The sequence below is a fragment of the Branchiostoma lanceolatum genome, chromosome 6 (assembly GCF_035083965.1).
Source record: "Branchiostoma lanceolatum isolate klBraLanc5 chromosome 6, klBraLanc5.hap2, whole genome shotgun sequence".
In the NCBI taxonomy this organism is placed as follows: domain Eukaryota; kingdom Metazoa; phylum Chordata; class Leptocardii; order Amphioxiformes; family Branchiostomatidae; genus Branchiostoma; species Branchiostoma lanceolatum.
In genome coordinates this window covers 19,489,748-19,516,393 of record NC_089727.1, presented here as the reverse complement: position 1 = coordinate 19,516,393, position 26,646 = coordinate 19,489,748, and the positions used below count along the sequence as shown (strand labels likewise).

At 42.2% G+C, this 26,646-nt stretch overlaps 1 protein-coding gene and 1 long non-coding RNA gene across 5 annotated transcripts; both read left to right on the top strand.

Annotated features, from left to right (window-relative positions):
* The first annotated feature begins 1,717 nt into the window (after window positions 1–1,717).
* LOC136436953 (chromaffin granule amine transporter-like) lies at window positions 1,718–25,163 on the top strand. 3 transcript variants are annotated; one of them, XM_066431372.1, is made up of 17 exons: window positions 1,718–1,827; window positions 2,729–2,868; window positions 9,375–9,681; window positions 10,212–10,270; window positions 12,559–12,642; window positions 12,986–13,078; window positions 13,517–13,606; window positions 14,073–14,116; window positions 14,639–14,702; window positions 15,635–15,730; window positions 16,225–16,303; window positions 21,162–21,213; window positions 21,527–21,590; window positions 22,590–22,641; window positions 23,406–23,473; window positions 23,942–24,081; window positions 24,940–25,163. In XM_066431372.1, the coding sequence occupies exons 2-17, from the start codon at window positions 2,757–2,759 to the stop codon at window positions 25,015–25,017; spliced, it is 1,482 nt and encodes a 493-aa protein (XP_066287469.1). In that variant the 5' UTR covers window positions 1,718–1,827; window positions 2,729–2,756; the 3' UTR covers window positions 25,018–25,163. The 3 variants fall into 3 exon arrangements, with proteins under 3 accessions (XP_066287469.1, XP_066287466.1, XP_066287468.1); XM_066431369.1 differs by lacking the exon at window positions 1,718–1,827 and adding an exon at window positions 2,467–2,588; XM_066431371.1 differs by lacking the exons at window positions 1,718–1,827; window positions 12,559–12,642 and adding an exon at window positions 2,467–2,588.
* On the top strand, window positions 17,399–19,412 carry LOC136436976 (uncharacterized). 2 transcript variants are annotated; one of them, XR_010756117.1, is made up of 3 exons: window positions 17,416–17,685; window positions 18,214–18,322; window positions 18,559–19,412. It is a non-coding gene; the product is annotated as an uncharacterized lncRNA (long non-coding RNA). The 2 variants fall into 2 exon arrangements; XR_010756116.1 differs by having other exon boundaries at window positions 17,399–18,322.
* Window positions 25,164–26,646: the final 1,483 nt, after the last annotated feature.

Below are 26,646 nucleotides of genomic sequence, written 5' to 3'. Positions count from 1 at the left end.
GGTAGACACGTCAAGCTGCGAAACAGCTTGTCAAACATGTCCATTTTGATTTCCACTGTGTTTTCCTTCTTTCTAATGGCTTATAGAACATTCGTTTGATTTCCATGATGGTCACTGAATCCATATATATACACGAATCCCAGAATAGTTTTCTGTCTGGATCAGTTTTAGTGAACTGTTATTCGTACATACATGGCAGCTCTTCGGACCATGTCCATGCTTCAATGCATTTATGAAATCAACCAGTAATGTGTTTCGGCAAAATTTGAGGTTTTCAACATAGAAACAATTTTTGTTCACATTTGCCAAATATCTTATTGATTAAGTCTATGGCAATTTCGCACTTATTCTAGTGAAGCCGAGTAGCTGGTTTAAGTACTAATTTTTGTTTTTCGGTTATATCTATAGTAAGCATTTGTCTGGAATTATAGTGTTCATATCAATAATCATAACAATCCTTTTTTTGTACTTGGTCAAATATGAATCTTGAGTAGAAATAGTCCAAAACGTGTTTCTCTGTTGCCATGGCAGCATGTGATATAGAGGTTTGCCTTGAAAGAAAGGTATCTTGTAAAGTTTATGTCATCGCACGACAAAAAAAATAACAAAGTAGAAAGTCCGACAAAAACGCCAAAATACACGTCAAAACCAGCCGGAACCCCTCCTCTGCTTCGGCAGTAGGTATCCATATTTGTTTCGAGACATGTAGTGGCATGCTGCTGCTGTGCTGAATTACGTCGAACGATATCCCCATTTTTTTCTCACAACCGTTGATCCTAAAATTCTTCACATAATGTGGGAGCTATGCCTACCCGTAGACTCCCTAATGATAGTTTGGTTTGAGCGAACTGTTTTGTTGTTGTGTAATTATCGACGCTTGTCTATTACTATTAGAACCTAACCCGGAAGTGACAGCAACCCTCCCCACATCACCAAATGGACGGGGAACAATAAGGTAACAGAACTCAGTATTTCGCCTATTAGTATTTTCATGGTAAAGGACATCAAAGGCCCAAAATGAGAAGGTTCGACGCCTCAAAATTTCTAGCAAGGCGCACAATCAAATTAAGAATCGAATAAGTTTGATTTCATTGTGCAATGTACAAGATAGGTGAAAAGGATGTAAAATGTGCCTGCTCGTTCTCTTTAAAAGCCATTTTTATTTGGCCCTGGCGGAGGTCATCATACTGCAGCCGACGCATAGGAGTTGACAAATTGACGCCAGCCGAAACAAGCATTGTGGTCGCCGTTAAATAAGTGCGTACATTATCATGTCCCATGTAAAGACCATCTATCAATCATAATCAACATGCAAACTTCAAATGTTTTGACTTGGCGACGTTCAAGTGTTCAACTCATACCAAAGGTGGGGCACGTAAGAATATATTTACTTCTGTGAAGGTAAACATAAAAATCAACAACAAAAATCCATGTAGCAACACCGTAACTGTGTATATACGAGTGCAAAGCAACATAAATACATGTTTTATTCTGCCCGGTCTCCTGTTCCAAAGCCGAGGTCGTTGAACTTATTTGGAACATTCTTCGGTGTTCCAAGTAGCCTGTATCCTGTATTTGCTCTTGCAAATGTTGCCTTTCTAGTTACTTATATCACATCAAGTTTCATTTAGGAATTTCTAGACGGTTCTCCCTCAGGACTGAACTGACTTGTCTGTTTGCTTAACCGTTATGTATAGACAACTAGTCTATGTAGATATTCCGGTTTGGATATTGTTATGCAAATGTTGACCTAAATTTCTGACCAAAAAAGTTACAAACTTCTCAGTCAGGTTTTCGGGTTGGCACGTCTTCACCACTGCTTCACAGGTACGCCTTTTCATTTTTTTTTTTCAAATTTCAGCCAACGGGCCGGAAAATAAGTACAGGAGCTGGTAAGCGTTTGTGAAAATCACCTTACCGCCATTATGACCGACCGCAAGATTCAGGAACATTCTCTCAATTGTACTCACAATCGGGATTGTACATCTTCTCATATATTGCTTCTCTAACTCCCCGTTCGAACCAACGGCGTTCGCGGTGTAGGATATCTGTAGATTGTAGATTGAATGAGCGTCCCTGGTTGAGTTGTAAATGGTGGTAAATGGCCGAGGAGTAGCCGTTTGTGCTCCTTCTGCAATGTTCATTGTACCTTTGTCTTAGTGGCCGACTAGTCTCCCCAATGTACGCGTCATTGCAGTTGGGTCCTCACATTTGTGGGCGCCGGCCAGCATTTATTTTCAGGGAAGCGCTGATTTGCGATTTTCAACATATAGGGCTAACTTCTTTTGCTGGAGAGATCGCAATGGTCGGCTGCAGAAATATCTCCTGCTGAAGAAGTTGGCTCGATATGTTGAAAATCGCGAATCGGTGCTCGCCCTGAAAATAAATGCCGGCGCCGACCAGCAATCCTGCAATGGAGGCTTGGGTTGCCCCGAAACAGTGCAAAAATGCACTGTGTTGGCATTGGAATTTTGACTGGGGATGTCCCTCGGATATGCCCACTGGCACTTATCGAAAAGGGTAGATGTCCTTCCCGGGTCAAAAAAATATGTTAGGATAGGCAACTTGTTCTCTTCAGTACAAACCAGGTGTACATGTGTTATCGCATAAGGCGGTTTACCGGTGGGGTTCAAGCGCCACCGACTGACCTCTTGTGTTTCAAGCATGCAAGACAACAAACATGGTGCTTTTTCGATAACGATTTTATATGTTTCTGTTTTATGACCAGATCCAGGATCGACTCGACACCAGCAGTCATGCTCCAGAAGGCATGGGACATTTGTAAACGCATTCGACTGTCAAGAACTCTGGTAGTGATAGTGGCAGTTTTGGCAATGTTTATGGACTCAATACTGGATACCGTCGTTGGTAAGTCAAGGCACCATCCTTATGCACTATCTAGTAGTGTTTGTTGTTTGCATGATAGTTGTAGAAGACCTTACAGGAATAAAAGACCTGTTGGTCATGATATCATATTTCGTCGCCTCAATTCTTGTTTAACAAGACGTATGATCTCACAATTTGAAAATATAGGAATCTTGTTTTTTGGCTCGCCTTGTTTTTTTCCCCGCCCTATCTCATTAATTTTGGAGTCTGCGGAGGATGTCATCCATAAAATTTACTTGCTGTGGCCTTACCGACTGTTTAAGTCCCTATATAAGGAAGAAGAGTATCTATCTATAAGCAACATACAGCATAGAGTAGCTGTCACTAAATTCAGGATTAGTTGTCACAAATTACATATTGAAACAGGAAGGCACAACCGCACGCTTCTAGAACATAGGCTTTGCCAATTTTGTAAGTTAAATCAAATAGAAGATGAGCGGCACTTCATTTTAGGTTGTAAACTTTACGATATAGAAAGAAATGTTCTTTTCAAATATATTAATGAGAAATTCCCATACTTTGAACATTTAAGCGCAACGGATAAATTCATATTTTTGTTGCGTCTAGATAACCCTTGTATAAGAAACATGATCTGTTCATACATCTACACAATCATGTACAAAGAAGCGAGAAGAAGTTGACTTTACTAGATTAGCCTAGCTTAACTTATCACTTTCTTCTACCATGTATGTTTACACAATGTACTGTACATATTTCATTGTATATGTCACTTAGATGTTTGTAAGGTTTGTGTTAAACGACCTGTATCTAGCCCCTCGGGGCACGAACATACAATATAGGTCTTCATTCATTCATTCATTAAAGTAGGGAAAACCGGTTGAACATGTAAAGAACACTTGTCTACTAGTAACTCAAAAACCCAACCATGTCATTAAGATCTAGGGTAGTTACTATGGTCAGACAACACCATAGGAACTTTTACTGTCCTTTGTGTTGCAAAGCGGGGTCCCGGGTACTAGAGAGTTCTACATGATTTCCTCCCATTCTGTTTAAAGTGGGATTGTAGATACGCTCGTAGATAGTCTCCCTGACTCCGCGTTCATATTACGGTATCTTATAGGGCGTATTCAGTCACGTGACCCGCCCCCTAGCAACGAGCACTGGCGGCCATTTTAGGGTCCACTTGGTAGTGGCTTAAGTCCACCATTCACGGGCCCTAGACTTTCAATGGTAAACATATGAGGAAAAGGCTGTTAAAAGTCACATACCTGAAGTTTAGATCATGGAAAAGTCACATTGGCAGCGTAGTCTGACCTTTAAAGTGTCAATCTAATGAGTTTCGCCGATTTTCCACCGGCGCAAACTGGTGAAATTCTATCAAAACGAGGCGAGATGACCTTTGACCCCCCTTCACAAGACCTGATCACATCCAAACTACACCTATTTCAAAGTGTACCGGACACTTCAAACATGGCTAAACTCCTGTTTTTCTAAATAAATGAAATAGCCACAACCCTTACCTGTCAATTCCAGCTCAAAAAACACCAACATTTCCAACAAAGAGGCCTCCTACAGCTACGTTTAACAAGCATATACAAGGCGATTTCATGAAAATGGACCTTTTGCGCATGACTGTAATGGTGACCTTTGGCCTTAATGGAGCCCTATGGAACTCTCCGTCGAAATGACAGATGTTTTCTACGCCAATCACAATTTCCCTTCAAAACGTTATGTCTCATAAACATGGTGTTTTGCGTCGTGGTCGGATGTTGGATTGGGACTGATAAAGCACACACTGATCGGGTAACAGTAAGATTAGTTTTGTGTTTCTCGTGTAGGTGCGGGAACATACGAAGGGACTAACCTGAAACAAAAGTGGATTTCTGACATACGAACAGCGGATCTAGATAGTTGAAGTTTGAGAATTAATAGTTTGGTAAATACATCAGATTTCTATGATGCTTGTTGAAGTCCACTCACCGAAGGTAAGTGGAGTGCTGTTGCTTGGCCATGGAGTAAGTCGGATGTCATCAGACGGATCAGCCCTCATTGGGTGTTTCGGCCCTTATCAGTAACACCCTCCTGCTGTCGGGCCGGCAGTGGTGGCCAGCTCACTGCCCACCCGCTCCTCCAGGCTTCCAGCATACCTCCTCTCTCCTGTTCCACAGCCAGCATGAGGCTCTCTCTGCAGCCTCCCCCATCCTGCGTATAGCTACCTTCCTGTCCTTCCCTGCTATTCCCAGTGACGTCATCATCTTCCAAACTGACTGCGCTGGAAATCCTCTGCACCCAATCTCTATTGGGAACAGCCAGGGCCGCCATCCTTTATCCCTGCAATCATGTAGCAGGTCTTAGTATTTGTTCTTCTTTCTCTCGTACGCTTCCTCACACCTCTCCTCCCATGGGACTGTTAACTCTATGATGACGATTTTCTTCTCTTCCTCTGACCATAGCACCGCATCTGGTCGCAGATTTGTCTGAACAACTGAAGGGAAGTGCAGTCTCCTTCCCAAATCCACCTTCAGATCTCATGACTTTGCCTTCTGCAGAATGTTGTTGACCGCTCTTGCTGTTGCCGGGCGACTCTTTCCCCCCTCTCTGACGAATGTGACTGCTGGACTCTTCTCTAAGTGGCGTTTTTTCTTTCTCTCGACTTCAAGGATGCTCGCTATTGTAGCCAGAACTCTGTCGTGTCGCCAGCGGTACCATCCCTGCGCGAGCGCCGTTTTAAAACCGGACAGGATGTGGGCCATGGTACCCCTCTCACCACAGAGCTTGCACGCTGGGTCATCCCTTAATCTGTGTGTGTATGGAAACCTTTGTATGAATCTGGTCGAAAAGCAAATTACAGGCCTGTTGTGTAACACAGTCGCGGCTTCGTGTACTCGTTGCTGGAGATACGTTCATAAACAGAGGGTCTTTCAACGTCGAACTTTTCCGATCACAACGTACTCCCTGTAAACTAAATTTCTCACGACACTCAAATTTATCAAGATACTGTATTGCGTGGCTGCAGGCCCAGGGAACAATCGTATGCTGTGAACTGATTTTATGCGTACTCTGTAAACAGGCGTTCCCAGAACCAACTGAAGACAAAATCAATGAACGCCGGCACTACTTAGCGGCCTGGCATGTTTGTAGGCTGGGGAAAACCTTTCCTCGCTCGTCAATAATGGGTCATTTCCAGTAGGTGAAATTTGATTTTTTTTGTAGCGGAAAGGATGTGAGGCTGGAGACTCTTTGCATAATAAAATAGCGATCAGACGACTACGCATTCCTTGGAAATTTAGAGATCGTTGAACGCCGAGAAACTTCGCTGCAGGGATGGACCCCAAAATGGCCGCCCACGGAGGGCAAGGGCAATGACGTCACGTGAATACGCCCTATAGCTAAGCCCACAGCCTTCGTAAGTAAATTTCATGGATGACATCGAAGCTCGCATTGATTTTCGCCTGATGTTGAAATTTACAAAAACAAAAATTTTTTAGCCCTTCGGCAATGGTCAATATACTGAAAATGGGGCAACATGTTGCAATCGTCTGTCAGTTCCATCGGAAAAAAAAAACGTCCTAGATGCCGAAAAAAGGCATATGCACATGTAGGAATGATGAAAAATCAAACGTGTTCTACAATTATCGTGTATGCAAGCTGTATTAACATTGTGTGTTACCGACTTACAAGAAGACACAGTGCAGTCACCATACCAAAACTGTTATTGTAATTAGCCGACAATTGTTGTGCAATTAAGTGTTAATGACCCGCCCCGAGGTGTATATGGTGTCATAACACCTGGTCATGTACTATGACCACCGAATAAAACCACCGAGTAATGCTTTTGTTTCTTCTTGTACATCATTGTTTTGCTTTGATTGTAATTAGCCCTCGGGTTTGCATTTGCACTAAAGCTGTTATTATTACGTTTGCCGAAGGCAGAAGGTTGACATTTTTTTCCATATGCATTTTGACCATAGTATATTAAATAATTACATCTCAATCTACATTTTTCGAAATCAAAAAGAGACGAAAAGAAGCCGAGTCTACGTATTAGAGTAGTTTTAGAACCAATGTTTTAGACTTACATTAGATGAATTAACTATATTGCTCAAAAACTTTCCGCATTGATTATGCAAATTAGATATTGCTTTGCATAATAAGTATCTAATCACGTACATCATCACTCAAGCTATCTACTTACCAAAATTCATGACCATCCATCAAGCCCTTCTGGAGTTATTCCCTTTCAAAGTCTGAACCAAAACCTGCTCCTGCAGTTCCAAAAAAAGCCGCTAGGGGGCCAAAATCTATACTACTTACTCTCAGTCCAAAAAGCTATCCACCACTCAAAAATCTGTTCCATAGCTTGTCCAGAACTTGAGATATCAAACAGGAAGTTCCGCTGCAGTACCGTAACAAGCCGCTAGGGGACCCAAAATCTAATCATTTCCTAGTCTCATCAAGACCTACCCACCTACTAAATATCAAGACAATCCATTCAAGCCTTCTCGAGTGATTCTGCTTCTTTACATACACACATACACACATAAACACATACAAACGCTACCCTCTGCATAACTTTCTCGGCGAAGGTAACTATCGTACATGGTACAATGTATGGTATTAAATGAACAATACTACAAGGCCAATATATCCTACAAAAGTCCTGTCAATGTCATTATCTCCATGAAAAAAGGCTTTTTCATGGAGATACTGTTTTGCTTGCGTTTGGTGTTTGTGTGTATGTATGTGTCACCGGACGCTTAAAGTCACCATAACTGTAGAACCTGTACATGGATTGTAATGATTTTTGGTATGTGGGTGGGTGTTAGGAAGAGGAAGGTCAAGGTCGATTTTGGGCCCCCTGGCATGTGTGACTGGAACTGCAATGGCGTATTTGTTAAAATCTTCAATGTAGAATAACTGAAGAGTAGATCGACAGATCGTCATGTTCTTTGGTACACAGGTAGGTTAGACCAAGTTGTACACACTTAAGTGCAATCTATGCAAATGAGACCGAATTTGCATAAGTAAGGAGGTAAATCGTTTGCATGGGTGTCGTCGGATGCTTAAAGTCAGCATAACTGTAGAACGTGTAGATGGATTGTAATGATATTTGGTATGTGGGTATGCGCTGGGAGGAGAATGGTCAAGGTTGATTTTGGGCCCCCTGGTTTGTGTCCCTGGAACTGCAATGGCCTATTTGTAAAAATGTTCTAAAGGGGTATAACTGAAGAGAGGAACAACAGATTTTCATGTTATTTGGTACGCAGGTAGGTTGGACAGAGATGTACACACTGAAGTGCAAATCATGCGAAGTTAGTGTGTTTGCGTGTGTGTGTGCGTGTGTGTATGTTTGTGTCACCGTGTATGTATGTATGTGTCACCGGACGCTTAAAATCAGCATAACTGAAGAACGTGTGGATGGATTGAAATGATATTTGGTATGTGGGTAGGTGATGGGAGGAGAAAGGTCAAGGTCGATTTTGGGCCCCCTGGTATGTGTCACTGGAACTGCAATGGCGTGTTTGTAAATATTTTGCAAAGAGAATAACTGAAGAAAGGAGCGACAGATTTTCATGTTATTTGATATGCAGGTAGGTTGGACAGAGATGTACAAACTGAAGTGCTAATTATGCAAATTCATACTGAATTTGCATAAGTAATGAGGAATATCTACTCTATTGTGGGCTTTGAGGTTGCACCATCTGTTGGTCTCTTATCTAGGTCAGTAGCTATTTATAGCCACTTCTCCCCTTGCCCGGCCAGTGTGGGTCATACCATTGAGCGATATAGAATGGGGGGAACTGGTTTAATAAAAAAACAAAGTTTCATGGAGATTTTGGGTCCTAGACTCTTGTTTTACAAATGTATTTACTTTATTACGAATTATCATCCCTAACATGATCGCATTTTAAGGACATTTGCATACGTTTCATATTAGTTAATGTCCTTGACATGTTCATTTTTCAACTAGTTTTCTCAGTTAAGAATTAGTGGCATTATATTCGCTTTGCAGGTTCGTTTTACGGACGCTGAAAAAGAGTGATGGATGTCACTTGAAACGCCCGGAATTAAGTCTCCGTATTTTATCCAGCTTTAGAGTTTGAATTGTATTTATATATTACGAAATTTGTATTAGTATGCCTGTACTTATCCCTATAGGGAAAAAAATGTACATTAAAGATATCATTAAACCAACCCACAACAGCCAAATCAACCAACCCATTGATAATTCAAAACGTGGGTCACTTCATTTTCCACTGCCTTCACAAAAGAAGTCAAACCAAACCATAGTCAACCATAGATAAAATAGAACGTTCACAGTAGACTAGATAACTATTTCGATTTTCATGTATCTCCATGTACTTGTTTGTCTGCAATTAGCCTTTGGGCATGAACTTGCAATAATCTCTTAACTGTACTTGTATTTTGTTTTGTTGTGACCTGTACTTAGCAAAGTGTGGCAGAAATGTGCAATAAAGGTCTTCATTCATTCATTATTATCATTATTATATTTTCTCCTAACACAGAGCCCATCATGCCAGATTACTTCTACAGACTACAGCACCCTAACTACACAGGCCCCATTATCATCTCCCACCACATGAACAAGAAACCAGTAACGTCAAAGTTGTCAGGAAGCAACCTGTCATCCTGCAACCAAGGGACAACCTGTTTGCCGGCTGTGAACACAAAGCCGAACCAGCTGGAGGTTTCACAAGCAGAGCAGCGAGCAGCACAACTGAAGAAACAGAGCGTCATACTAGGGATTCTATACGCCTCGAAATCCGCTGCGTCCATCATAGCAAATCCGGTCGCAGGATTTCTGTCTGATAGGTAATTGTGCGAGAATTCCTATCAAAATATTGTTTAATGGTTCCATTTAACACAAAAGCGGCGTTGAATTATCAAGTGGCTAGGCTAGCGGATAAGAGTTCGATTCCTGGCATTCCCGGCTTTAGACGTTGAGTTATTGGAAACGGTGCTTTACACGACTTTCTTCGATACACCAAGGTTTATAAGTGGGTACTTCACTTTGGTTGAGGAGGTAAAAAAAGTCAATGGAATCCGGAAGGAGAGATATGGGCTCCGCATTCCAATACCGTGCCCAAGACACGCTGAATAACAACCCACTGTCTCTGCGGCCTCTGAAAAGCTATGTGACTATCTTTACCCCTTTTAAAACCTTAAACAGAATGGAAATGCGTCTAAAGCATTTGGTAGAATTCTTGAATCGTCAGGGAACAAACTAAATCAAGATTTGATAGTATTTCGATTGCAGTAGCAAGAAAAACTTTCATTACCAAAAATATGTCCTCCTCACTGTATATCTCGGTGTTAAGCAATCGATTCTTTTCTTGTTTCAGGGTTGGTTACAGTTTAGTTCTGTACATCGGCATTGTCCTCGTCTTCGGCGCAACTGTTGGTATGTGCTTTATCTATTTATCTGTCTGTATCTGTCAATGAAAGTGGTGGGGTAAAACTTGAAATTTAACAGCATACTACACTATGCTAAATATACCCAAAAGTCAAGTTCTCACTTGTTTGCAAAGCTATTTTCTTCTGGGGGATACCCTATCCCGGTTATAACCGGGCCAAGCACTCAAGGCATGGTTCTGTATCTCTGTTTAACCCTAACCAGACTGGGCTTTTTTGGTATATCTGGGACGGGGGGGGGGGGCTGATTCGGCCCCCCCCTCATAATTTCCGAACGGTATGATGTATCATCATCAAATTTGCAGGGAGTGATATTCACGTGGAGTTTTATAATTCCTGTAATTTTGGTGACGTTATGACGTAATATGACGTAATTATGACGTCATCGATGTGATTTTATTGGCTAAATAGGGAATTCCCGTAATATCTGAAGGCATTAAACAAAACGGTTTGTATTATTCATTTTAAGGTATGCAAAGGCATACAACGTCAATGGTAAGTACGTTGACGTCAAAATGACGTCATAGAGTGACGTCATGTGTTGTTAGCGATCCCTTGGGATCCGCCATCTTGGTTCGGCCATTTCTAAATTTTTAAAAATCCTTTTTTTCCATTTATGACCCCAAACGACAATGAAAAGAGACTAAAAACGTCAATCGAAATGTTTCTGATAAAGAAAATGTCAGGTATTGACGATTTTAAGGGCGAAAAAGCCTGCTGATACCTGAAAAAGTGATATAGTCCGCCATCTTAGATTTTGGATGATTACGTCATCAAATTAGCATAAGTTATGAATATCAAATCAGGAAAGTTACATCTAATTACATGTCATGTTATACATGTAGGAAAACTAGTGTAGTTGTGCAAGAAAACCCGAGAAATATCATTGTTTTAAAAAAACTCATGATTTTGCATAAAATGCCAGTCAGAAACCCGTTGCCATGACAACATGAGAAAATGATAAACTTAAACAATTATTATGAAATTGTTGCCAACAAAATTTTAGGAAAAGTCACCAAGTCACCCTAGCATACATCGTTCGGCAGAAATACGATGTCAAAGTTGGCGCGGGCACTTTTAGCCCCCCCCCCCCAGTCTGGATAGGGTTAAACCGTGAATGGCTGTTTAATTAAGATAGTAAAAAAATAGAAAACGGGGGTTGCCCTAACTTATGACGCGCCCCAACTTAGGACGGATTTTTTAGTGATCTTGTTATGCATAAGTACGCCGTGCTTGTGTCCACTGACTATGCTCATAAGGAAGATAAATAAACAAAGTCCATGCACATAATTTTTATTTGCATTCGAAACATATGTGTACATATGCATATTCATTTCTTGTTTTGTCGAGAATAGTATTTTGACAATAATGATGGCAACGCTGAGTAGAGGGTCACTGCGTAGCTAGACGGCCCGAAACCTAAATATACGACCTGTGCCAAGCAGATATACAACACTCATACACATAAGAAATATAACTTCATAAAACACAAAAAATTGGGTTTTTAAGTGTTTGTTGAGAAGAAAACCGACCAAAGAAAACAACGTAAACATCGCTGCCGTCTGGCAACGTTGTTTTCCCGCCATTTTTTGGGGCCGCGATGGTGGCGGACGGCGATTCAACGCACAGCTTTGTAATGCTCTAACATGTGATTGGTACCGTCTATGAAAAGTAAAACTGAATACAGATATGGCGAAGATATTTCCCAAGTAGACGGAGTATTGTTGATGCAAGCGGTGTCGTTTTTTTCGTAATGATTTTGTAAGTCGGGTCGCATGCAAGACGTACGTCGGGCCGCGCGCAAAGTGCGTAGTAGCCTATTTCCCGCCAAAACATGAGCTGAGATGCGCTAGATATAGGTCTTCTCACATGACGTTAGAAGTGCACACAGTCAAAATTTTCCGGCCAAAAGAAAGCTAGAATATAGCAGACTTCAAGCCTTATTTACATTTCCCTAACTTCATCACCAACTTCCGAAAAAAGCAAAATTACCAAAGCGTACTACTAGTAAGTTAGGCACACTATCTGGCGTAGCACTAAATCAGAAGGTACATTGCTGCTTGTAACTCGGAGCGTGAAGGGCCCATGAACAGTATGAATACATTTCTTGTCCATGTATGTTCTTTAGATGAATGTGTTCAAAATTCATTCATTAAAACATGACCATTCTCTGGCAACCAGCAATGGAGAGCCGTGAGTTCGAGCGCGTAAAAACGTCCTATGTTTGGGCGACTCCCGTTAATTATGCCATGACTGATGTGCCGTATTTGCCAACAGCCTACGCATTCAGCACATCCTATGCTGCACTCTTCGCATCACGAGTGGTTCAAGGTCTCGGGGGTTCTTTTTCGATAATACCAGGTGAGTGTTTCTGATGTCATAATCGATGTCATAATGATATAAGGTGCCCCTCCCCGTTTCGTAGCCCTTGGGCACACTATGGTGCAATCACTGCAGCAGGGGGCTAGTCCACTGGCAGTGGAGTGTGTTTAATTTCCATACTGTTTCAGAAGTATGTACCATTTTTATAAAGTCTTGACTCAATGCGCCTTTTGCCCAGAGGTGTCCTACCGGGCACGAACTCGGGCCTTCTGGTCCAAGTAATTTGAACCAGATGTGGTAAGTGACAGAAGCGCAGACCACTACACCACAGGGACATCCCTCTCCGACGTTTACCTCTTTTCATTATTTGATCACATTTCAGCGTTGGTCATGCTAGCAGAGACCTTCCCTGACAACACGGAGAGAGCAGAAGTTATCGGACTTGCTAGATCAGGGGTGATCGTCGGTTCTCTAGGTGAGTATCCAGGTCATCTAAGGTTAACTTATGGTAGCGTGTGGATTCTTTTGTAAATTCTGGGCATTACATATCTAGATCGTGTCACAAATGAGGAAATCCGCAACACTCAGGTAATACAAGCAATTGGACCACATGTCAACCTCTTGACAATTGTAATGAAGCCTAAGCTGAGATGGTTTGGTCATGTGGCAAGATGGCCACCAGAGATTGAGAAAAGTGTACTACAAGGAACATTGTTCGACTAAAATCTGAGGTGCGCTATGTTTGCTTGTTGATGTAAAGATCAACCTTCGTCATGGATTTCAACAACACAGATGAGCTTTCATGCTAATGCTAAGTTTTATTCTATACCTCTTTTTTGTACTATGTTTAACATTAGTTTCAATACATTGTCGCGCAATAAAGTCCTTATTATCATTCCTTATACATCACCAGTCGGCCCTGTGATTGGCGGAGTTATGTACCAGTTTCTTGGATACAAAAGTCCGTTCATGTTGATTGCTGGATTGACCGTTGTCGATGGAGGTACGAGTTTCCTTTACTTTCTCTCTTTACAATCACGCCCGGTGTAAAAAGGGAGCTTCAGGCATAAACCCCAAGTGTCAAGCCTCTTCACGTAAAATAATCCGACACACTTATCGAGAAGAGTAGGGGTGACCCGGCGTGCTTGGCCAAAAACCGCGAGCTGTAGTGAAGCCGCATTGCACTACCACCAGCTACATGACCTCATCGTGAGAGGATTTGAACTACGGTGTTGTTCGCAGCGGAACAAAGCGTTGATTGTGACGTCAACGTGTGCCACTTAACGACCTTTTTGTCGTGATTTTTTTGTTTAAACAATTTCATATCTTAGGCACTCTCTTCAAGCAAAGAAAGGAACAAGAGTTGCTTTATAGATATAGAGATTACAATTTCTGAGGTATATCTGGGGGTAGAGATGTAGAAAATGAAGAAATCATATTCAAATGTTTGCCCTGTTGATATTTTTCAGTTCTTCGTTTACTACTGCCAAAAAGAACAGCACCTGCATTTGTGGTAAGTGTGTGTGTTTGTGTGTGTGTGTGTGTGTGTGTGTGTGTGTGTGTGTGTGTGTGTGTGTGTGTGTGTGTGAGTGTGTGTGTGTGTGTGTGTATGGGCTGTGTGTGAGTTTGTGTGCATGTGTGTTTGTGTGCGCGTGTGTGTTTGTGTGCGTATGTGAGTTTGTGTGTGTCTGTGTGTTTCTGTTTTAACGTGTGTGTGTACGCAAGATTGTGCGTTTGTGATTTTGTGCATGTATGTGAGTTTGTGCATGTAGGTTTTGTGTCTGTGTGTGTCTGTGTGTTTGTACCGTATCTGTATGTGGCTGTGTGTGTCTGTGTGTGTGTGTGTGTGCCGTATATGTATGTGTCTGTGTGAGTGTGTGTGCCGTATCTGTATGTATGTATGTGTCTGTGTGTGTACCGTATCTGTCTGTGGCTGTGTGCCGTATTCGTTTGTGTTTCTGCCAAAAATCGCGTATCTATGTCGGCCTTTTGTAGATAAGTGTACCCGATCCCATTGTTATTTGACCTTTTGCAGAAAGAAGAGGAAGATTATTCGATCGTCAACTATTTGAAGGATCCATATATTATGACTACAACAGGTAAGATTGAGTAGCGCGTGGTGGGACTATGGCTTGTGGTGGCACTGTGGCCTATGGTGGCACTGTGGCCTATGGTGGCACTGTGGTCTGTGGTGGCACTGTGGCCTGTGGTGGCACTGTGGCCTGTGGTGGAACTCTGGCCTTTGGTGGCACTGTGGCTTGTGATGGCACTGTGGCCTATGGTGGCACTGTGGTCTATGGTGGCACTGTGGCCTGTGGTGGCACTGTGGTCTGTGGTGGCACTGTGGCCTATGGTGGCACTGTGGCCTGTGGTGGCACTGTGGCCTGTGGTGGCACTGTGGCCTATGGTGGCACTGTGGCCTGTGGTGGCACTGTGGTCTGTGGTGGCACTGTGGCCTATGGTGGCACTGTGGTCTGTGGTGGCACTGTGGCCTGTGGTGGCACTGTGGTCTGTGGTGGCACTGTGTCCTGTGGTGGAACTGTGGCCTGTGATTGAACTGTGGCCTATGGTGGCACTGTAGCCTGTGGTGGCACTGTGGCCTGTGGTGGCACTGTGGCCTCTGGTGGCACTGTAGCCTGTGGTGGCACTGTGGCCTTGTTGTTAGTGTTGTTGACTCAGAACCTGGAGGTATGGAGTTTGAATCCCTTGCAGGCCCTTGGGAAAGGCACGTAATTCGAAATTTGCTCACCAGACTAATGTGAAAATGAGTACGTAGCTTCGGCTAGGGATGTCCCTCGGATCGGATGTTAAACGGAGATCCCGCGTTTGAGAAGTGCCAAAATGGGCGTCCCATGTTCAAGGACGTGCCTCGAGCAGTGTTAAAGAGGAAGGGCTAGTAACCCCTCCCTGTAAAAATACACCCCGCTACTGAAACACCAAGGTAACTTGCTAAACTATGTGCCACTAGGCACTACAAGGTGAACAACAACACCCTGTAGTGATTGATTGCCACCATATGTTACTGTTGCAGTGTTCATTTTTGTTCCAATAACAACGGCTCTGACGGTTTGGGGAGTTGTACCGGTGTGGATGATGATGACAATGAAAGCTTCACCATGGCAACAAGGTATGAAATGTTCTATATACGAGGAGTTCCGTAAGACTTATATTCACATTCCTTGGGTTAGATACAGCAGCTTGTATGAGGTTTCATGCCATAAGCAGGCTTAATTACGTCTTGAGATGTGTCAACTTTCATAAAATTAGGTGTTGGTGATTCACTACGAATCACCCGGACGGGAGACCTGGCGTATCATCGTCTTGAATCAGCCAACGAAAGGATATGCCACCCCGTAAGGGGCGGTTTAACCCCGACGTTGATTAAGCACGTCGACTGATGATGATTAAGATATGAAGGTGACAGTTCGCAGAGTCCGTTTAGTTGCAGATCGGGCGGACTACAGTACCAGAGGCAACTGATTCCATATTTCTCTTTTTATAAATGACTTTTTCCCAGAGCTTGTTCTTAACTTAGCTAATCTAAAAGTTGACATGGAAACAAAGCGAGCAATATCCTACATTGACAAATGTTGATACTTTTCAATTCTTTTTGCACATCAGGAATGGCGTTAGTACCTTCAGCAGTAGGTTACGTCATCGGATCGGTTCTTTCATCGATGTTGGTGGAAAAGGCAGGATGGTAAGACTCACATCATTGTGTTACCGGTGAAAGCAGAACAAAAACATTTGACTTATAGTATTTCCTAATTAACTATGCAAATCCTGTAGTTCCAGAGTAATCTGCTAGGAGGTGTGTTGGAGGGACAATCCGTCTCCTTCCTTAAATCAGAAGCAATCTGCCACAAAATCAAGACCATAGCATTTCCAGGACAAAAGATAGAAAAACTGAAGTTCTGCTGCAGTACCAAGGTCACACACCAGGGACCCAAAATCGAATTCGACCATCGTCTTTCCAACACTGCACGAAATGGCCACGTATCCTGACGGATCCGACGTATCCGGAATCGGGCCTCATGGCGTTTCCGAGCGAATCCGGAAAAATCCCAGTTCACTGCTCGGATACTGAGGTGCCCGCAGATCCGACCAATTCCGACGCCGTATTCCTCTGGATCCGTGATACGCCTCGCATACCCGAAAATATTTGTGCGGATCCCTCGTTTTTTTATATTTGGAATGTTCGGATTGTTTGTATGTCGGTAGTTGTTTCGGATCCTGACGAATAAATATACACGGCACGTCATGATCTAATTTCCTGACGAATCCAGTAGATCCGGAATTATGCATTATAGCAGACACGGAACGTTTCCGATTGAATCCGATGCACCTCAGATCCGACAATTCCGGCGCCGTATACGTCTGGGCAATGTCCTTGGTCTGGATCCTTCATACGTTTCGGGTACAGATACGGAACGTTTCCGAGCAAATTCAGACAAATACCAGGTACAGCTCAGATCCGGCAATTCCGACGCCGTATACGTCTGGATCCGTGATGCGCCTCGGATACCTGAGGATATTTGCGCGGATCCTTCGTTTTCAGATATTTGTCAATATGGCAGAGATAATCGGATTGTTTGTTTGTCGGTAGTTGCTTCGGATCCTAACCAACAAATACACACTGCACGGCATGATCTCAGATCCTGAAAAATCCAGCGGATCCGCAATCGTGCATCATAGCAGATACGGAACGTTACCGATTGGATCCGATGCACCTCAGATCCAACAATTCCGACAAATCCTGACGTTTCCGGAATACGGATTCTTGTCCAATCTCCCACAAGACACTGCGTGTCATGACGTCAGGCGCGAGAAACGGTTTTGTCGGTGAACAGCACGGATACAAGAACGGCGTTTCATCACTCTCTGTGCTTAACATGGCATCGTCAGAGTCTACCATGGTCGACCAGTGATTTTTAGTGACTTGAGAGTCGAAGGGGATTCGGTGTAAACTCAAACGCGCGGCATTGCGAAGTAGTCTTCTTCGTGCATGCAATATTCGTCGCCCCCCTCCCCCTTGTAAAGTTGGATGGGAGTCGATTCATCATTTAGAGGGACTGCCCTTTGGTAAGTACAAATTGGAAAATTCCTGTTTCTAACTAGTTTGAACGTCAGTTATCCTCCTATTGTGGCTTGACATATCATCGCATTTGCATGACATTAAGAATTGTCGAGTCGACCTGCACTTCTACACCGTTAGGATCTAGGAAATTTATAGCTTTCAATTTGTTCGTTCTTGCCAATGGTCAACAGACATTTGTGTCTGGTTAACGTTTCAGATACAACATAGCAAGCGGTTGAGGGAAAGATAATTAAAGATATCCTGTAACGGAAGAGAATGTCATAAGTTTTTGTCCCACAAAGGTCCCACAGTTTGTGGATAGTGAGCTGGAACTTATGTGGAGGTAGTAGTGTGTTTCAGTGATTATTGCATTAAGTTGTAGCTGTACATGTTTGATCAATATCATATTCAAGTTATGAATGTAAGTTTTACGTATTCAATTAAACGATGCCAGAATCATTTTTTTACAAATGTGATTATGTGATATGTTTAATATTTGTCATTGATTCCCTTTATATATACATCCTATACAGCATCGGCAGATACTTCCTTCACAAATGCAGCACATGATGTGAGGACCTTAGCTTGGCTTGGAACAAAGCAATCAGCTGTCAGATGCTCAGAGTACCTCAGGCTCCTTCGGTAATGCTTAAGTCCATCATCGGTACACTTCAATGTTAGCTGAGACAGGCATGATGGATACCCATTGTCCCTTGTTTTTTGTTAGCTGCTGTGATGAAACGAAGCCCATCACAGCAAGGAGGTTATATAGTCTATATAACCTCCTTGATCACAGTTATGTCAAAATCATGTGACATGTTACTTAAATACTAAGTATGTGAATTGATATTTATTCATCATTTGGTTTTATCATATAGGAACTGGTTCATCACAAGATGAACTCCAAGCTGAGTCCAACATGCTAGATACAGAAGAAATCAGCCTTGCCTGTACCTTACCAAGAGTGCATGGAAGAAGTGAACTCAGATGTAGTCATAGAATAGGGAGAGGACGATTATACACATGCAGTTCCACGGCATATACTACTTACGTGTAAAATGTGGCGTGTCATCATGGGAGTTTTTCAGACAGTATAATGTTACTTTGAAGTTTCTATTTTCAACCTCTGTATTTGAAATTATTTGTATCTGATATCTTTTAGACGAAGAACTGGCCACAAATAAGGCTTTCATTACTTTAGTAGAATATGTAGAACATGTAGAAATTTTTGGTCCAAGTGCACTATACGGCAGTAAATATTACCACCATGATGTGATGGTTGTTAATTGTAATACATTTTATAACAATTGTGCTTACACAACCCCAATTTACCGACATTAACCTGCATATGCAGAGGTGCTTTGAGTATGTGGATGTCCCTCGGCCTGTCTTAAACGAAATGGATTATTTAGCCACATAGAACTTCCGTATTGTATTTGATAGTTTTTGAACTTAGAAATGCATATATGTTGAAATATGAAATGATGTTACATTCAGGCTTTCCCAAAACTTCCTGTCATTGAATAATAATGTTTTGGGTATCGTTAAATTAAGAATGCACGCGTATTTATGAATAATCAACCATTCTATCAAACTTTGTGTGTTTGATTTGTACATATTCGTGGCAAATACAAACATATTCAGAGTCACAATATGTCAAAGATTGTAGAAAGTCTGTATGTTGGATCAGTCTGTATCCGTGGCAAATACATACTGTACGTATCTGTCAGGATCTTGGGCAATTTCGTGCAATGTACGGCACCATATCCGTCGAAAATTCCTATTTTTGTATTCCTCCGGATCTGAGGTTCCGGATCACAGTCCGCTTGTATCCGTCAGTATCCGCAATTTTCTTTTAAAAAATACAGAAAACTTCCTGTATGTATCCGTCAGGATCTCTGGCATTTCCGTACAGTGTACGGCTCCGTATCCGTCGAAAATACCTCATTTTCGGATTCCTCCGGAAATATTCCCGATCCCGGTGCGGAAATTTTCGGATCCGTTAGGTTGGATTCGTCAGTATCCGTCAGTATCCGCCAAAAATACAGAAAAATCCCTGTACGCATCCGTCAGGATTCTGTGGCATTTCCGTACAGTGTACGGCTCCGTATTCGTCGAAAATACCTTACTTTCGGATTCTTCCGGAAATATTCCATATCCCAGTGCGCATTTAGTCGGATTCGTCAGGTTGGATCCGCCTGTATCCGTCAGTATCCGCCAAAAATACAGAAAATTTCCTGTTCGTATCCGTCAGGATCGGTGGCATTTCCGTGCAGTGTACGGCTCCGTATTCGTCGAAAATACCTTACTTTCGGATTCTTCCGGAAATATTCCATATACCGGTGCGGAAATTGTCGGATATCTTACACGAATCCGCATGTATCCGTCAGTATCCGTCAGTATCCGACAAAAATACAGAAAAATACCGGTACGTATACGCCGGGAAACGAGGCCATTTCGTGCAGTGCAACACCTACTTACATACCAAATGTCGTCGTAATCCATTCTTCTAAAGTTATGCTGACCACAGATATCTTAAAACACAAACAGACACACACACACACACACACACACAAACACACACACGCACACACACACACACACACACACGCACACACACGCACACACACGCACACAGAAACACGTACGCACACACGCACACACAGACACACACGCACACACAGACACACACACACAGACACACACGCACACACACGCACACAGACAAACACACGCACGCACGCACGCACACACACACACACACACAAACACACACACACTCACACACACACACACACACACACACACACACACACACATACACACACACACACATACACACACACACACACACACACACCGTGAGACCAAAAACAATAATTAAATTTTTCATGGACCAATTTAACATTTCGTGAATGTTCCCTCTAATGTTGACATGTCGCAAAACAGTTTCTAGAGCAGTACAAAACGGTTGGAATCTACTGAGCTGTACGCATTTTATAGACTTATGTATAACGCATGCACGTTATATTAGAGTAGGGTGTACATGCATGCTCTATTGGGTCCATGTAGAGCCATCCCTGCACGTAGTTCGTACACAGAAAGGAGAACGTCATTTTAAAAACGCCGTCTCATCCAATTGTTGTAGAAGACGTGCTATGTAAAGTAAAGAGTAAAGTTAAGCAGACATCCTGAACTGAGGTGAAGCATAAAGATTTTATCAGTAGCTAATGGTAGTGCGATATCGATGCGCCTCGCAACAATTCGCGTTTTGGCCAAGCACGCCGGGTCATCCCTACTCTTCTTGATAACTGTGCTGGGTTCTTTTACGTCAACGGAACCTGGAGCCGATCCTAGAATCTTCCCATGGATCTATGGGCACACCATGGATTCGATCAATATGGCCAATCAGCGGGCTTACGTCACCGCTTGTACATGTCTATAAAGTGTTAACAAAATTAATGTGTCTACGTATCCTCAGTTGGCTGCTGACGCTTGTCGGAACCTTGGGATTGGGAGTCTTCACGTCACTGGTAAGTTACGCTTCAGAATTTCAGGAAGATATCTTTTTCTGGATCAAAGTTGAATAGTTATTTCCAACACAAAATCTGGACTTTATAATTGGAATGTCATTTAAACGTGCAAGAATGACCAAAAAGACATCAAAACACACAAAGTTTAAAAAGCTTTAAAATATTCCTTTTTTGTCCATGAAATTTGTTGAGTGTTTTGTCAATTCGATCGGTCAGCGTGCCACGGGTCCAGTGAGAGTGGGCCATTACTAGGGCTCGGCAAATACAACGAACAAAAAAGCACCGCCTGTTCTAACGATGCAATGCTTTGCAGCTTCCTCTATGTAAGAACATCCCAGAGCTGGTCACACCCTACCTGGCCTTTGGACTAGCCGGTGGTATGTACTTCACGTCTACTGTGCGTTTCCGAGGAAATGCCAGCTCTTTTCTCAAACCTTTTCCTTAAGTTGGGGGGTAGGGGGTGCAAGATCCGATGCCAGTTTTTTTTCGCTTTTCTTGATTGTTCCCATCAAGAAGATAGTTTAAGCAACGCTTGCTGGCAGATGCACAAAGTTTTAAATGTGGCAGGTCGTTGAGTGTAATACACCCAGCTGCTGTCGCGCCGCGTGCCTGAAAAGCACATCTAAGGAAGGTTATACCGATACAGATTGTCCGATTTGCATAATATTCCAATCATTTTCTTTGGTATCTAGAAGAACCTTATTGCACGACTATTGTAGCAGGTACAAAGTATGGCAACAACAGTTAACATAGAACAAGACATAAGTATGGAATAAAAAATAACTATTTACTGCAACAATGTATACTCCCCTGGAATAACGAATATGTCGTTATTGTATTAGAAGACAAAATGAATGGCATTTTCGAGGAAAATGTATTCTATACAACAGAGGGAGAGAGAGAGAGAGAGATAACTTTCTAGACTGATAAAATCTATATTTCCCTACTTCATACACTTGAGTAATACGGACAAACTTTTCATTGTAAAACATCATTTTGTTCTTGTATTTATACCATCATAAAGAAGCGAGGAGAAGCCAAATTCGCATAGTAGAATATAACTCTTTAGCTAGCCTGACAACGTATATATGATCATATATGTGTATCAGTAAACTTTTCCTTTGTTTTGACCTGTACTTTACCCACTTGATCAATATGTGTGTAAAATAAAGGTCTTCATTCATTATATTCCTTCCTGCGCCTAATCTCCAAGCAGATCTACACGGTGCCAAAAATCGTATATGCTAGCCAGAGAAGCTTCAGTCAGCTACGGTGCGGACATCTCTGGCTAGCAAATACGATTTTGGCACCGTGTAGATCTGCTTGGAGATTACCTTGCACCTATGCCCAATTGTCTACCCCTGTATTCCTCGCAGGGCTGTTAGAAACAAGTGTGCTAACAGAGATTGGGCACTTAGCAGACATCAGGTGAGGCCTACTGTTGGTGCTTATTGGCGCCTACGATTTTACGATCTATCTAGTATGTATTGGTAGTGTCGAATGGCCGAGTAGCTAGGTCAGCGGTCTCGAGATTTAGAGGTCACAGGTTCGATTCCTGGCGTCCCTATGTCTGGCTAGACGTCGTGTCCCTGAGGAAGGCACTTAACGTGACTTTTCTGACTCCAACTAGGTGTAAAATGGGTACATGACTTCGGTTGTGGAGGTGGTAAACATAATGGGCGGCGAAACTAGAGGAATAGGCTCCGCCTTTGAATACAACAACCCACTGCCCCTGCGGCTTCAAAATGGATATGGGGCTATCTTTACATTTGGGGGTGTCCCTGTGGTGTATGTAGTGGTCTGCGCTTCTGTTACTTGCCACATCTGGTTCAAATTCCTTGTCCAGAAGGCACGAGTTGAAGCCCCGGGTAGGTCACCTCTGGTCAAGAGGCGCATTGGGTCATACCGAAGACTTAATAAAAATAGTACGTACTTTTATAACAGTATGGTAGTTAAACACACTCCACTGCCAGTGGACTGGCTAGTCATCTTGCAGTGATTGCACCACAGTGTAGCCCAGGGCCATGAAACGGAGATGGGCTCCGCCCTATACACCTTATGGCGTGGGAGGATTTTAAACAACTTATCTTTACATTTACCGACCCATGCAGCCATCAACCCATATAGTTATGAATCAATCTATCTACATAGCTATGTCCAGTTCCTACATAACGTAATCTCTGTGATTTCAGGCATGGATCGAGATATGGCAGTGCCTTCGCCATCTCAGAAACAGCAAACAGCTTCGCCTGCGTTGTTGGTAGGTTTTAGTGACATCTATAAGATCTCGGACCGGAGTTTATTTCACAATTTAGTAAGTAGGCCGACACCCTTAGGCCGATGACCTACAATCCTGCCAAGAAAAGCAGGACGGAAAATCTGATTATTTTGGCGAAAAGTGGTTTGTTGGTGCTTTCCAATGTAATTATCGGTAACGTCTGTTGCTCTTTTATTTTTGGTGGACACCATAGCAAAATGTAAATTTTAGATACGAAAATTATCATTGTTTTACACTTTGATCGAAGCTGAAACACTAACAGTACGGGAATAATACTCTGACCGAGGTGTGAAAAAACAATGAATAATATAAAAAAAACATAAGCTGAATTATAAAAACGCTTAGTATTCAATAAATACAGTTGAGTTACATATGAAATTTGCTCATTGTAAAGTAATAAAGTTTGCTTAATTTATTGATTTAAACCATGTGTATTCTTTCTTACTGTAGGGCTCGGGATCGGCGGGGCTTTACTGAATGCTGTGGGTTTTTTTTGGATGATGCTGGGCATGGGGATAATCAACATCCTTCTTAGTCCTTTTGCCATCATACTGAGGAATCCACCGAGCACAGAAAAGAAAGACAAACTGGTAGGCATAAGTATAAGCAAAGTACATTTTGAATGGAGTTCAAACTGTAAAGGCCAACACAATAAATTGGACTTACCCAAATTTTCGACTGATCAGCTACAGTCTTTGTCAAGGAGTGAGCAATCCACTGCTTCTGTAACGTCACGTTATGCAGATGAGACACGTGACTCGGTGAGCAGTGGATCATATGTTGCAGAAAGTCTATGGCGCCCCCCGTCTCTGTTGAGGGATGGTTGACGGGGGGTGCCGTAGACTTTTTGGGTAAGTCCAATTTATTGTGTTGGTCTTTACAGTTTAAACTCCATTCAGAATGACTTCTACCAACACAGATGAACTTTCAAGTGAAGTCAAAGTACATTTTGTAACAGTTACTCTACAAGCAACTAGATAGAATTCCTCTGGTATCATCTGTAAAATCAAGAGTACATCACAGCAACAACATGTTTTAGTTACAAGTGAACTTTTCCTTTTTTCTTCTTGGCGGGGAGCTCGGTGTTCGTTCATTTACTAATCAAACGTCTTGAGTGTCTTGTCGAATCTCCTAATTTCAATAATGTAGAAGTGGCGGTGAGAATATAAGTGTGAACAACTTGAGTCCTGTGCCACTTTGTCTTTGTCGTTCCAAAACTTTCCACAATCTACCCAGGTGTAAAAATGGGTACCCGACTTCGGTTGGGGAGGTAAAAGGCGGTGGAAGGTGAGGGATAGGCCCAGCCTTCCAATAACGTACTTTAGACACAGTGGACAACAAACCACTACCATATGGCATTGAAAAGGTTATGGGACTATCTTTACCTTTACATTCTTTCAGTCGAATTCTATTCTGGCTGACTTAACCGTACGTTGTCCTGTTTGCAGGTGATCGTCTTTAAAGAGGAGAATCAGCCGAATTCGAAGACGATGTCCTACAGACCTCAACCCGGGGAAGATTTCTGAATCATTGTGGCACTTAAAATATGTACTTCTTGTTTGGTACCGGCTGATACGATGTGATATTGAAACTACTGTACAGGATTTAGCATGAACGTGCAAATAAAGATCATTGTCATTGTCATTAATTGCATTGGACATAGAAACAGCATCAGCTCTTTTCTAGAGCTAGTCACTGCTACAGAGGTCCAGCACAGGCCATCCTATATCTATGTTCGCTGCAGCAGTTTCTTTCTTCGTTGTCACCTAGTTACCATCAACGTACTTTCACATGTTCAGTCGGCAAGGCAACGTACATATACATGCATGTCCCATTTTAAATTATTATCTACAGAGCCATAAATCTAATGATCGTTCATTTGTTGAAGGGGTAATAGATTTACACAATACAAATTGCTCCTAAAATAGATGCTTTTTGCTAATGTGCATGTAGTTCTTTGATCTTGTGCGTATCTTGAGTATTCTGTTAAATAGAGACAGCAAAGTATAACTAGTTATACACCCAGTGAGCTAGAAAAAATAATTCCAGATACTCTAGTGGTTCAATAAGATGATACAACCTTAAGCAAGCTTATCATCACTGTTTTGCAGTTGTAATTGTTAACTAAGTTAATGTTCGATGAAGTATCATATTTATCAAATATTTGCCTGTTTGTTTGTTTGTTTTACATAACGGGTAGACCACCTTTGGGCGAATCACACCAGCTTGTGTACAACAAGTACAATCAGCGTAGGAATGGACTGATTGGTTTGATCCATTTCTTTCCCATTTACGGCATATATTTTCTCATTTTACAGCTGTTTTGTACGATTTACATTAATGGTCGAATTTTTGGGTTTGTTTTGGAAACGGACGGAAACTATATTATAGTCAAATCAACATTGGCCTTACGTTACATATCCTCTTTTCCTCGGGTTCGGATACACCCAAAACCACAAAACCTGCGGCCGTTATGTAGTGGGTCCAACTCATGACCGTAGGGTTATTGACCATATGGCTCTGTAGAACAGGTAGCGATGATGCGAGTTAATATAGACAGACGGACAAAATTCGTGAAGACAGGGTGGTAAGTTTTATGTGAGAGACGGCCTGGTGTAAACAATGTTGTGTTGTACAAGGATATGTCGGCTTTTAGACTGCATGATGTTTGTTTGTTTGTTTGTATTGGATACCTGGTAAACCGGCTTATAACACACCAGGTTTGTACTGAACAGTACAAGCTGCAAATCCGTAGATATTTGTGTAGTTCTTTTTTCTCCATTTTTGAGTATTTTGTAGAACCATTCTAAGATTTTACCGCGTTTATTTTTAGGCCATTTCGTGCAGTGTAAGGTAACACAAGAATGTTTAGATAGGACACTCGACGACAACCACCACTCCTCGTTGACGTTGTGCATAGTACACAGCGCCATTTTTCAAACTTATCACCCATTTCTAAAACAACATCACCTGTTCAACTTTCAGATGTACGTTAAAAAGCAACCATTAAGTACGTAACATTTTTCTGTGCTTTAATATTAGAGGAAAAATACAAATTGATTTTGCATTAGTAGGTCTTTGAGGTAGAATGTTCTCACGATTATTATGGTTATTAAATTGAAGCAAATAAAATGTTCCCATGTCAGCACCAGAGA